The sequence below is a fragment of the Saccopteryx bilineata genome, chromosome 3 (genome assembly GCF_036850765.1).
Source record: "Saccopteryx bilineata isolate mSacBil1 chromosome 3, mSacBil1_pri_phased_curated, whole genome shotgun sequence".
Lineage (NCBI taxonomy): Eukaryota > Metazoa > Chordata > Mammalia > Chiroptera > Emballonuridae > Saccopteryx > Saccopteryx bilineata.
In genome coordinates, this window is record NC_089492.1 from 23,298,171 (window position 1) to 23,312,782 (window position 14,612).

At 35.9% G+C, this 14,612-nt stretch overlaps 1 protein-coding gene across 3 annotated transcripts in view; it reads left to right on the forward strand.

Moving 5' to 3' along the window:
• Positions 1 to 14,612, forward strand: part of CSMD3 (CUB and Sushi multiple domains 3) — a 1,246,722-nt gene that overhangs the window by 960,673 nt on the left and 271,437 nt on the right. For all 3 annotated transcript variants that reach the window (XM_066265798.1, XM_066265799.1, XM_066265800.1), the window contains one exon: positions 1,169 to 1,363. In XM_066265798.1, coding sequence (XP_066121895.1) covers positions 1,169 to 1,363 — 195 coding nt within the window. The remainder of the gene's footprint in view (positions 1 to 1,168; positions 1,364 to 14,612) is intronic.

Sequence of the window (14,612 nt, forward strand, 5' to 3'; positions counted from 1 at the left end):
CCTGTGTGCCCTGACCAGGAATTGACCCTGGGATTTAAACATGCCAGCTGACGCTCTCCTGCTGATCCAACTGGCCAGGGTGTGTTTATTCCTTGAAAACCGTTTGTGTAGATATTTTATCTGAGAAGAACATAGTTTTTTGTATTGGAAAAGATTTTTATAATCTTTATAAAAATTAATCTAGATTGATTTCTAGAAAGACAGAGAGAGGAAGAGAGACAGAGGGAGAGGGGAGAGAAGTATTCATTGTTGTTCCACTCAGTTGTGAACTCATTGGTTGCTTCCCATGTGCGTCCTCACCGGGGATAGAACAAAACCTGTAACCTTGTCATTTGGGAGGATGCTCTTAATTGATTGAGCTAAACAGTCTAAATATAATAGATGGGATGCAAATTGTGTGTGTGAGCACAGGTACATACACCCTTGGGAGATCAAGGTTTTTAGTTTTGAATTGAAACTCAGGCACTGGGTCTGTTAAACTTGCACACACCAGTACACTTTCTCCACTTCATGCCCATTGTCTCTCTTTGACCTATTCAGCTCATTATCTCTTAATGTTCAGTCTGTATTGTCGGTTCTTCAGGCGTGCTTCTGCTTTTGCAATGCTCATTACAATTATAAGTATTTATTCAATATAATTCTTACTAGGCTGTAAATGCCATAAGAGCTAAAATATTTTCTGATTGTCCACTGCTGTATTTCCAGAGTTGGCTAGTTAGTGGGCTCTTAAGCATTTATTGAAAAGCAGGTAGGTTAAGGGAAGTGTTTTCAGGGCAGAAGAAAAGTAGAAATGTCTTTTACTTTCCTCTTAGTGATTAAATGAACTAAATCCCACATAGGCAGTGATATAATGGAATGAATGCACAATAATAAATATGAAATAAGGAAATAAGTCCTGTTTCTTTTTATAATAAACTCTAAAACCCTATGTTTGATGGTATATATCTGATACTAATTTTAATGCGAAAACCAATGTAGAATTATATTGTCTTACTAATCAATATGAATTAGCAAGATATCAGATATGGTTAAAGGCTGCTTTGTGAGTGCTGGTACTTTTCTTTCCATTTAGTGGTACTAATAAATCTTAAGGGTTACATAGAAAACAGTGTTTTAAAACAATTCATTGTTGCCAGTAAGTAAAACAATATTTTATATTGTTTTACAGCAAAACTTCGAGAGTCCTGCTTTGATCCAGGCAATATAATGAATGGCACCAGACTTGGAATGGATTATAAATTAGGCTCAACAGTCACCTATTACTGTGATGCTGGTTATGTTCTTCAAGGTTATTCAACACTCACCTGTATCATGGGCGATGATGGAAGACCTGGATGGAATAGAGCCTTGCCAAGTTGTCATGGTAAGAAACATGTTATTTTTTTACAGAATTTTTATTATTAGAATCACAAAATGTTTAATGCCATTTCTGTGCTTTTAAAACACCAACCTACAAATTTAGCATTTAAGCTAGAAATGTGGTATAGCAATGCAGAGATTTTTATCAAGGATTTTTTTTTTACGAATTTATGCATTGATTTTAGAAAGAGGAGAGAGAGAGAGAATGGAGGAGGGGGTTGTAAAGAGCAGGAAGCATCAACTCTCAGTAGTTGCTTCTTGTATGTGCCTTGACCAGGCAAGCCCAGGGTTTTGAACTGGCAACCTCATCATTCCGGGTCAATGCTTTATCCACTGTGCCACTACAAGGTCAGGCAAGGATTTTAAATTGAATTAAATAAAGACATGTTTCTGGAAAGTGTTTCTATTCCCAGGTGTCTCCAGAGCCACGTGTGTATTATAGTAGGCAAGCTAACTAAGAGCAGCAATTGCTCTTGTTCTCTTCCTTTGTGTTCAGGACTTAGAGGATTGCCTAAAATAGTTAGGTCCTCACAAAATACTGACTGAGCAAATGAGGAACAAACACACTGAAACTGATGTTTCAATGGAAATAGACAAATTCAATAACTTAAATATTATCAAGAATTGGCGATAGACCCTGATCAGTTGGCTTAGTCAGTTAAGAGCGTCGTCCTGGTCCTGAAACAGCAAGGTTTCAGGTTCATCCCCATCAGGGCACACATGAGAAGTGACCAAAAAACGCACAACTGAGTATAACAACAAACGTTTTCCTTCCCCCACCTGCCTCTCTCCCTTCCTCTCTCTATTTCTCTAAAAATCAATAATTAGAAAAAAACATACTGCATGTTCAAAGATTATATGCTTGTCTATAACCACTGCTCACAGAAATTAGGGGATCAGGGAACGTGTAGATACTCCAGTACTCTCAGCCTTCTGTATGGTGCATTTTCACCAATGAAATAAAAGTTGGTTTTGCATCTCATTTGCATAATTGAACAACTGTCTTTGACTTGCTGTTTGCTTTTCTGGTATTCTTGTTTAATAAAAAATATCACATGCTTTCTTTTATTGCTTCATATTCATTTTGAAATGTCCCCTAATTTTTGTGAGCAGTATATGTTTATAAGGGTAGAACTACAGTGAAATTAAAAAAAACTGTAAGGAGAGAGAAACAATGATATCACTGTGAAAGGTTATCCCAGACTCTAGTCAGGTGAATGATCCTAATGTAATGTACAAAATTGACATGGAGATGATATCATCAAGGGCAACCTTTCCAAACTATGGGTCACCACCAGTGAGTCAGAAAATCAATCCATGGGGTCGTGACAAGCATATTTATAATTGAAATGAAATAAAATAAAAATAAGTTAAAAGAAGAGAAAAACATTGTAATTTAAAGAACACAGTAAGGATAAATATTATTTGTTGAACTTTTTTTGATTACATACAGATATAAATAAAATACAATAGATATAAACATGTGTGTGTGTGTGTGTGTGTGTGCAGATGCTTATGTGTGAACTGATAATACAGTGTATTTTTTACTATAAATTTGAGTGAAAAAAATAACCCAACAACCCGGATCTGATGGTTAAAAGTTTGGATTCTTGGTGGCTGATATACATGGTATTTTTTTCCTAGTTGTATAATATTAGAAATCATATGTGTATGATTTCTGACTTAAACACAAGTCATTTATATCTCTCTTCCTTAAAATGAAGAAATTGAAATTCTTTACTTCAAATGCTGTTATAAATAATAAAGAAAAAAATATATATATACTTACTAAATGGTCATTCTGTTAATATTAAAATAGCTGGAAGCCCTGGTTAGATATCTCAGTGCTTCATCCCAGAAGGTTGGCTGCTGGTGTGATTCCCGGGCCAGGGCACATACAGGAGCAGCTCCATGCTCCTGTCTCCCTCTCCCTACCTCTCTCAAAAATAAATAAATAAATCACAAAAATAATATAAACCCAGCTGGTGAGTTCTTGACTTGATTTGATGTTTTCAGCTATGAGAATATAAAAGGAATTAAAAAGAGAATTAGTTACTTTGGATTTAATTCTTCCAAAGAGAAAATTAAAAAATGGAAGTTAAAAAGAAATTTAAGAAAAATAGTGATTATATCATAGAATTTAGAGCTATACAGAAAGGACATCATTTATAGTCAGAAAAACACACAGAAGCACTTTTTAAAATTGACTCTCACTAATCATTAAGAAACCAAGGAGAAATTTGGGAACAAAAACTAACAAAAAATTCGGAGAAAACTCAAAAGAAATAGAAATTTATAAATCAAAAGGATAGGTGTTAAACAATGAGATAAGCACTTAAATAGAGGAATTTTATTGACTTAAGTAGGAAAAAAAACAAGAGTACCAGAGTATAGCATGTATTTACTAAGACTACATGCCTAAAATAATCCTATTTCTTTATAATAGTTGGGGTTGTGTTTTTTTTGGCTAGGTCATAGCAGTACCAATTTCAGTATGGAATATGCCATAATACATACAAATAAACCCTTCTAAGCCAAAAATATTTTATAGGATGAATTATAGCCCAATTAGGTATATTGCTCACAAAATTTAGGGGATATTTTATCATATTCATTTTGAAATATCCTCTAATTTTTGTGAGCAGTATATATTATTTCATGTTGGTTGAAAAGTAATATCTATAGTTGATGTGGTGGGAAGAACAGACCTGAGTTCATATCCTCTCACTGTAGTTATGGACTGAGGCAGGCTGAGCATTGATTTTTAAATCTCTAAAACTGGTTAGTAGTTTTATTTTAATAAGTTATTGGGGCCTGAGCAGGTGGTGGTGCAATGGATAGAGTGTCAACCTGAGACTCTGAGGACCCAAGTTTGAAACCCCGAGGTCACCAGCTTGAGTGCAGGCTCACCAGCCTGAACATGGGATCATAGATACGACCCCATGGTCGTTGGCTTGAGCCCAAGGTCACTGACTTCAACAAGGGCTCACTGGCTCAGCTGGTTCCTCCTGGTCAAGGCACATATGAGAAAGCACAATTAATGTGCCACAACTACAAGTTGATGTTTCTCATCTCTCTTTCTCCTCTCTCTCACTCTTACTCTGTTTCTCTCACTAAAAAAAAAAAAAAGAAAAGTTATTGTGGACACTCAATTAACACAGCACATACAAAAGATCCAGTAAAATTTTTAACAAGAAGCATAGCACTAGAAAATATGAATTTCATGTTACATTTTAGTTGAACTAGTATATTTTTGTCATTTTAATAGTAATTAAATCTAATTTATTAATGTCATTATATGGCTACACATTCACTGCTTCCTGAAAATAGCAAAGGAGCTCAGTATTTTTAAATTCTATGAGAGAAAAAAATTTTACTATCAATTAATTTGGATGTCATTTGACTTATAACCATAATGCCAAGGTATTATAGAAATCAAATAAAAGTTTTTCAATACATGTTTAAAAGTATTAGAAAAAATTAAGACACATTTATGTTCAAAATATGATCACAACTGTTCATTTCTAGCCTATTGGAAGGGGAAAAGTTCTCATGTTTTATGTATTTTTATTTTAATTATTTTTTTGACAGAGATGGAGAGAGTCAATGAGAGGGACAGATAGGGACAGACAGACAGGAAGGGAGAGAGATGTGAAGCATCAATTCTTTAATGTAGCTCCTTAGTTTTTCAGTGATTGCTTTCTCATATGCGCCTTGACTGGGGGGCTACAACAGAGGGAGTGACTCTTTGCTCAAGTCAGTGACCTTGGGCTCAAGCCAGCAACCTTTAGGCTCAAGCCAGTGACCTTGGGCTCAAGCCAGCGACCTTTAGGCTCAAGCCAGTGACCTTGGGCTCAAGCCAGCGACCTTTAGGCTCAAGCCAGTGACCTTGGGCTCAAGCCAGGGACCATGGTGTTATGTCTATGATCCCACGCTCAAGCCACTGAACCCTCGCTTAAGTTAGTGAGCCTGTGCTCAGGCCGGATGCTGGCAACCTCTGGGTTTCGAACCTGGGTTGCCCACATCCCAGTCAAACGCTCTATCCACTGCACCACTGCCTGGTCAGGCAAATTCCCATGTTTTAAAATGAGATATATTTAACTCTAAAAAGTGTTTTAAAAGCAAGAAAAAAGCCTAGGTCTTGTTTAATTTACTTATTTTGTTTATCTAAGCATAAAATAATACTGTGTAATTTGTAAGGTTGTTAGACTTATATTCATTAACTTATTTAAAACATTTGGTCCTGCCCTGGCCGGTTGGCTCAGCGGTTCGATTCCGGCCAGGGCACATAGGAGAGGTGCCCATTTGCTTCTCTACCCCCCTCCCCTCCTTCCTCTCTGTCTCTCTCTTCCCCTCCCGCAGCCAAGGCTCCATTGGTGCAAAGATGGCCCGGGCGCTGGGGATGGCTCCTTGGCCTCTGCCCCAGGCGCTAGAGTGGCTCTGGTTGCGGCAGAGTGACCCCCCAGAGGGGCAGAGCATCACCCCCTGGTGGGCAGAGCGTCCGCCCCTGGTGGGCGTGCCGGGTGGATCCCGGTCGGGCGCATGTGGGAGTCTATCTGACTGTCTCTCCCCGTTTCCAGCTTCAGAAAAATATAAAAAAAATAAAAATAAAACATTTGGTCCTGTGTCTGTTACTGTCACCCAGTAATGATAGATTAATGCATTTAAGTTTTTTTACATCAGGTTAACATGTATCTATCTGTTTTCCTTCATAGGACTTGTATAGAAATCTAAACTACACAGGACTGGCTGAATATCCAATTTAATAATTTAATACTATAAATGTTAAAACTACTATGTAAAGCAAATAAATTAGAGCAAGAAGGTTTTGTTGTTCATATGGTTAAATTACTATTTTTACTGTAATTGATTTTGAAAGAGAGAGAAAGGGAGAGAGAAAGAGAAAGAGAAAGAGAAAGAGAAAGAGAAAGAGAAAGAGAAAGAGAAAGAGAAAGAGAAAGAGAAGGGGGGTGCGAGAAAAAGAGACAAAGAGAAAGAGAATGAAATATCAATTTCCCCTCTCACTTCTTTATGCCACATTGATTGGTTCTTGTATATGCCCTGACCAGGGATCCAGCACAACCTCTGCAAGTCTGGACAGTGATCGAACCAACTGAACTATCCAGCCAGGGCCAAGGATAAATTATTTTTAATTAACATAACTTTTTTTTTGTACCAAAGTAATATATATATATATATATATATATATATTATATATATATATATATAATGAAAAATAATACAGAATAGCTTGCCATTTAAAGCAATTTAAAGCAATGGTCATCTTCCTCATCCCCCTCAATTATCCTAATCCTCAGTGGAGTCTTCTAATAATTTCTATTTCTAGTTTTTCTAATGGCCCTCTCTGTGACCTTATATATGGAGCTCTGTTTCTTGATTCACCAGCTCCAGACACTATTTGTGGATTCCCTCATATAAGAGATGAAGAGATATGTCACACCCACAGCCCGTCTCTTCAGTGTTCCAGAATCAAATTATTTTGGTTATTCTAGTGATTGCCTTTGCGAGGTGTTAATTTGCTCATGCTTCTATTTCTAATTTCTTCAATGCTTGAGTGTTAGGTGGCTAGTTTCTGCTGCTTTTCGTGCTAAGCATTTTGGAAAATTTGACTGACTTTTCTTTAGAGTATATAAGTAGAAAGGTAACTATTGGACTGTGAATCCTAAGTGTCAAAATATGGGAATAAGGTTTTTATTATTTTATCTGAAAATAAACATGACCATACTCTGCATACTCTTTAAATGCAACCATACATATCAATATTTTACTTTTTCTTATAATGTTGCCTTAGTCTCACCAAGAAGACCATAAACTCATGAAATCTTGGGCTACATATTACCCTTTTAGCATGTACCATGTTAATTTATACAAGAAAGCTTTAAGTAAATATTTTTTCCACTATAACTGGACCATAAGAAAGTGTACTATTCGTCTATTTTAGAATATAGATTTTATCATCGTTTAGGATTAAGTGTACATTTTAAATCTAAGGAAAATGTTTTTAAGATCTTATGTTGGACACTGAGAGATTATGTTTGTCAGAAGTAGATCCAAAATGATAGCATCCTGTGGTAAGTCCTGCTCAAGGATGAGAAACCCTGCAGATTATCTCATAAAAATGTCACATACATTAAATGATAGCAGAACAAGATCTCTGTATCTGCAACTCACTTTTTGATTTAAAAAATGTGTTTAGAAAACAATTTCTTCCCTTATTTTTCATATTTTGAAAAGTATGTGTTGAAACATAATTACCTTATACTACTCTTATCCATAACCATAACGTAAAGGTAATAAAACACAAATAGTGACTACTTCCATGTTATTTCCCTTAATATTTATTATTTCATTTATTTTACCCAATCATTGCATTTATTTATATAAACACATCTCTGCCCCAATGTAGAGCACCAGCTACCTTTTACCTCTTACTCTCTCTTCCAACTAGTTTCTTCCATTTCCTATTTCTCTAGTCTCTTCTGAACACAACAATGTAGTCTCAGTAAGACAGATTACACCATATATTTACTCAAAATCCACCTGTGGGTTCTAAAGTCTGAATAACTGCCAATATTTTATCATGCTCTACTTAATCTGCCTACAGACAGCCTGACCTCTTGACTGTTCTCCCTCTCCACTACACAGTGAGGCCACACTGGCCTCCTTTGTGTTCTTCAAAGCACTGCACACCTCTCTGGATCAGGGCTTTGGCACTTGCTGTCATTTCTGCCTGGATGCTATTTCTCCAGCTCTATACTGGCTGGCTCTCTGACTTCCTTCACGCATGTGATCCCTTTTTTTCCTGGCAAAAAAACATTCCCATTCACCCTCCCCACCTTGCTCTCTAAAGCTCCCAGGACAGAATCATATATATCTAAAATTGAAACAATATACTCTGGGTAAAGATATCTCTGATATAAATGTCTTAGTTATTTTAGGGCTTAGAACTTTGAAAGATAAATTACTAAATTTGAGAGTACTGGCCACAATACCAATCAATATTCTTTTTTTGAAGAAGTAAAATTTATATATAACATCATAGTTTCTTCATGGTTACAACATAATAATTTGATATTTGTATATATTGAGAAATGATGACCACAGTAAATCTGGTTAACATCCATTACCTGACAGAGTTACAAAAATTGTTTTTCTTGTGATAAAACTTTTAATATGTACTCCCTACCAACTTTCAACTATAAGCACAGTAGGGTTTATAACTGGACCAATGCAACAAACTTGATCTTTTCTATTGCTATCGAATACAGTGAGCATCCAATTGATAACTATAATAATAAAACCTTAAGAATAAACATATTTGGACTATTAAATAATTACTAGCTTGCCAATTATTCTAAAGAAGAAGTGATATTATTCATTTTCTTTTTATTAGGCATTCATAAGTACCAATTATCAACCTGATCCTGTACTATTAACAATAAAAACATAAATTCAATATGGTCCTTTCCTGTAGAGAGTTACAATCTGATGAGATACAGACAGATAAGGTCCATTGCTGGAAATAAATACAAAGTACTGTGAGCCCAGCATGGAGGTACATCTGACCTAGTTACAAAAAGAGATCAAGAAAGCCTTCCTTATAAAAGTGATGCATGATCTGAATCTTAAAATTATAAAGAAGAAAGAACCAGGTGAGTTACAAGGCATGAGGAAAGTATGTTTCACCCCTGTGGTTCAGCATATGTGAACACATAGGAACAGGAATAACAGGGGATTTAGGATAAAAATTAAAGTAGCTCAATAGGGCAAGTGAATATAGAGGAGAAATAATAAGGAGTAAGAGCTTACCTATATTGAATCAAATTTGAAGTTTTGTACCCATATCATCTGATACCTCACCATGACTCCATGACTTAGGGAATATTAATATTCTCACTTTATAGATGAGGAAACAAAAAAAGGCTCAGTCACTTGCTCAAAGTCACACTTGCCTAACAGTCTCTTTTTGGAGTCCATGCTCTTTTTTAAACATTGTGTTATAGAAAGGCTGGTTAAGTCTTCAAAAGACCTTATGTTAACCATTTTATATCTCTGGGACCTCAGAATACCTTGAATATTTAGGATGGTTAGATGTTTCATGAATGGACGCATGGCACCAAGAATAAGTGGTAAAATTTAGGGTCCTCCACTTATATCTGAAATCTTCCTCCAGGCTAAGTGAAGAATTAAAGAAAGGTAAATTCCACCTGACCAGGTGGTGGTGCAGTGGATAAAACATAGGACTGGGACGCAGAGGACTCAGGTTCGAAACCCGGAGGTCACCAGCTTGAGGGTGGGCTCATCTGCTTTGAACAAGGCTCACAAGCTTGAACCCAAGGTCACAGGGGTCACTCAGTCTTTGGTAGCCACCCCAAGTCAAGGCACATATGAGAAAGCAATCAATGAACAACAAAGACTTGATGCTTCTCATCTCTATCCCTTCCTGTCTCTCTGTCCCTCTCTCTCTCTGTCTCTGTCACCAAAAAAAAGGAAAAGAAAAGGTAAATTCCTACCAATAATCAACTGATAAAAGCATATATCTGAAGTGCATTTTTCCATGTCATTTGACATCAACTTTGCACAGAATAGAAATGCCTTAATAAATATAGTCAGTGTTAACTCATTTCTTTTGAAGTTCTGCAACTTATTTTCAATGCCTTTGTTTCATTCGTGCTAACATAAGTTCTGGTTTCTGGAAAAAAAGTGAAAGAATTAAGTAACTCAAATATTGATGATCTTTACGTCTGTCCAAAGTGCATAAACATGAATATGTTACTGCCCTGACTGGTTGTCTCAGTGGTAGAGCATCAACTCCTCATGTGGAAGCCCCGCTTTGATTCCCAGTCAGAGCACACAGGAGAAGTGACCGTCTGTTTCTCCTCTCCTCCTCTCCCCCTTCTCTCTCTCTCTCTCTCTCTCTCTCTCTCTCTCTCTCTGTCTCTCTCTCTTTCTCTCTCTTCTCCTACTGCAGTCATGGCTCGATTTGTTTGAGAGCATGGGCCCGGACAGATGCTAATGATGACTCTGTAGAGCCTCCATTTCAGGAGCTAAAAATAACTCGGTTGTGACCATCAGGCCCAGAGGGGGGTTGCCAGGTGGATCCCAATTGGGGGGTTTATGGGAGTCTGTTTCTCAATATCACCTCCTCTCACTTAAAAACAAAACAATAACAACAACAACAAAAAATGAATATGTTACTGTTAGACATTCACTAGTCATCTCACATCATTTTGTTCAACTGTCAACTAAGTATATGTGAAATGATAAAGTTTTCTTTTTAAAAAATAAGAGCTCTCTTACCCAATCAAGTGAAAAGAAAACTTTGAAACAAAAAAATAGCTTTCCAACTTTAGAGCTATCTTTCATTAATAATCTCATATGACCTACTTTTAATTAAATCATACTGTTAGATTGTATAAAGAAATAAATAACAACTTTTATTCTAGATCTCCTGCTTAAATGGCATAACTTGCCTTGGACTAATTCCTTATTTCAATCGTCCTTGAAGTGTCTAAGTTTTTGAGCTATGAAACAAATCTGGAGTTCTTTTTCATTATAACTGTATTTAGAAATAATCCAGTCTAATATACTGAACTATTAGAAGGTTATCTCATTTGAATGCATGATATAACTAAAGCATCTAGATGAAATGTTCATTAAACAAAGACCTGGTGGTAAATTATTTGAGTATCATCAAATATCTGGCTTTTGTCAGCTACATATAGGAGTTTTGCTCATAGCCATAATACACAGATTATGTGCCAGAACCATGTTCTACAAAGAAGTGTAATGTATTTTGTAGTGAAACAAGTTAAGGTAGTATTGGGATAAGACCAAAGCATATTTACTTCATTTTCATATGATAGGAGGAAAGTATTATTTCAAAGGAATTGGAAAGAGAAGCTGACATTATTGAGTACCTGCTATTTTCTAGACACTCTGTGTACATTATCACTCTAGTTGGCCTCTTGCCTGCTAGACTACAGAATCATTAATATTGTTATAAATAAACCCCCACTGCTGTGGGTTCTGGAGTACCCTAGGTAGAATTGCCCATGTAAAAAGCAATCTGATTGCAAATCAGTGGCCAAAATTTCCAGAATATTTTCTTGTGACCACTGACTTAGAGCTCATACTTAAACCATTTTTATTTCCCCTGCCTTTGGCACCTCCATCACTACACCATATCTCTAGATGGGTAGTCACATGGCCTCCCATTGTACTAAGAGGCTCCCACTCTCTACTACTATGCAGTCTATTTCTTAAGTCCGATTTCAATCATGCCTTCTTAAAGTGTTGTCAGGTTAGCAGAAAAATAGAAAATTATTTATTTTTATAGAAAGCTGAATTGACATAGTGACCCTTTCCTTAGAAATGAAGAAAATAACGTACATAACAGTAACTATTCGAAGTCATGGTATGACTCAAACTGTATTTCAGAATGATATTGAGACAGGAGATCTAAGGATAGCCAACTCTTTACTTTCATTAAGGGAACAAAAATCCTACTAACAAAGATCATTCCACAAAACCTTGAAGAGATAGAAAGCAGTTTTACTATTGTATAAGCGTATCTGGAATACAACACACATTGTAAGCAGTTCATAAAACATACTACAAAGACCAGACAGAATCTCACGCAAATTTATATAACAACAACAACAACAAAAAGAACAGATAGCATTATCTCCTTGAGAGATCAATTGATGTACCTTCCATCTTGGATACCTTGTGAGTATACCTTGTGAGTATACCTTCTTAAGAACCCTAATTTCAGAAGTGTGTGTTTATATTTCCAAGGGTTCTCAGAAGGCCAGGCAAACATGCACTGTAAGATGAAAAGGTCGGTCCGTTATGTCTTCAGGGAGACTCCCTAAGGGAGGAGGTGCTTCCCTCCCTTTACTAAACACAGAAAATGTTCACTTCACACTTACATTTTAACCAGTGGGCCCATCAGTCCAAAAATTGTAACAGATATACGCATAGAAGAAAATTTAGAGCTGTCTATGCTACCGGGAATTTGGTTCCAAGTCCCAAAGCAGAATTTGAGTGAGTTACATTGAAGCACAGAGAGAGTTGGTGAGTAAATCTGAACTACATTTAGACTTTGTTTCTAAGTTAACCCAAGCTTAAGACAATCCAATAGCTAGGTATTTCTCCCCAAGTTCCAAACCTGAGCTATAGAACCTTTCTGATTAAGGAAAGAAACTGTCCGTCTTGTTAGGAAAAGAGAAAAAAAAACAGGAAAGAAAGACTTTTCCAATAAAACTAATATTTTTCTGATCTTCTTAGGTCAAAACAACATTCTCTGAACCAAGCTCCCTTAAGAAAAAGTGTAGATGATTCTAATTAGAACATGCATTCCTTTTGTTTTTGTGTGTGTATTCTTATGAACTCAAAGGACCTTAGAACTATCTTAAGTGTATAAAATAAAATAAAGCACATAAGCTTGAAAGATAAACCAATTACAAAGTACTTAAAATATTTATAATAAAAACTACATTTTTGATGTTATAATATTATTGCTTTTTAATTAATGCCTTAATTAAAAGTTAGAGCAGCAGATCTAATAACTACTGTAGTTTTTAGTAGTGGTGAGCATAAGTAATATTTTGAAGTATCTACATCAGCTATGAAAATATAATATGCAAAGTTAATATAAAAATATCTGTGATTTCTAACAGTGACAAATTTGCTGAAACCCACTTAGGAAAAAATTCAGTTAGAGTCTAGTAAAAATATAGACATTTTTTTCCCCATCTAAATTTATGAAACAGTAAAAGGAACCCCTGAATTATATGGAAAAGTAGAAGATGGGCCAGTTTCCCCTCCTTTTCACTAATAATGTTGGCTCTTATTTCCCCCTGGACTTGTAAAGAATAGAGTTCTAAAAACTAGAGGACCACAGCCACACTGACCATAACAGCCAGGCACAGGGACCCCACCCCTTGAGAAAACAGACAGATTGAAGTTTTATGTTCTTGCTTTGGGATGGAGTACTCTGCTCTTCATCCTTAGAAAAAATTAAGAATAGAGGAAAATTAAGTCACGAGCTCCTCATGGCAATGCCCTGGGTAGGGTCATATAAGGCATCTCTAACTCTCTCAAGAGAAGAACTTAACAGAAGCAACAGGAAAGTTTCTCCTGCCCTTTTGTTACCCTTTGTATTCCTTCTTAAGATTCGTGAGTTTAGTTCATCTTCCTAAGACCTTTATGAAAGCCTCATTATAATGCCTCCAGATAATTCTGGAGTAGGTCAGGAGAGTTTCTTAACTCATTCTACTTACACCCACCTCATATATCAGATCTAACAGACATTTCCTGTCCCAGTTCGATTTTCCTCTCTTCCAAGGCTACTCAGTCAATAAATAGTGAAGCTGGAAACTAAACCTTGTCGTCTCCAATTCCAAATCTTTGGGTTTTCTGTGTCATTCTGCTATGCTACCCTAAACAAAGGTTTGAAAAATCCATGAGTTTTATATTCTGTGCATTTAGCCAATGACAAATATGAATATATATTTTTTCTTATTTTCACTATATGTATATTTATTAGAAGCTTATTGTATAAACAGACATTACGTTAGGCTCCAGAAGTATACATAGTATGCAAAAAAGAAATTCTTACCGTTATTCTACAGTTACTCTTAAGCCTTAAGACATGGAAACTTTAACTTAATAGATATTTAAGTCCAGAGATAGAGACAGGTCTTAATCAGAGCCATACAAATAAATATATAATTACCAGTTGTAATTCGTTTCCTAAAAGTAACTGCAGTAGTGTTGTGTTATGAGGGCTTTTGAAGTAGTCTGGGAGACAGGAAAACTTTCCTGAGAAATCAACATTAGTGGGAGGATGTAGGAGTTAATAATTGTTCCAGAGGCTTTTTCCCTCTAAACTTATTTTATACTAATATACTAACTGTCTTAATTTATTTTTTAATAATAAATTATTGCCATCACCAAAAATCAATGATATAAAGAGAAGAGTAAACAAAGTGCCATAAAGGAATTTGAGTTTTTAAAAAGTGTCAATAATTCAATCAAAATAATTTAAAGGAACTGACTTCCTATGCACAGTTTCCATAAAATCTGTCATTGCTAAGGAATTAGGAGTGGGGTGAATGGAGTATGACTGATAATGAGCACAGGGATTCTTTTTTGGATGAAAATTCTGATGAGATAGTAGGGTTAGCTGCACAATGTTGTGAATATACTTTAAAAAAACAATTGTA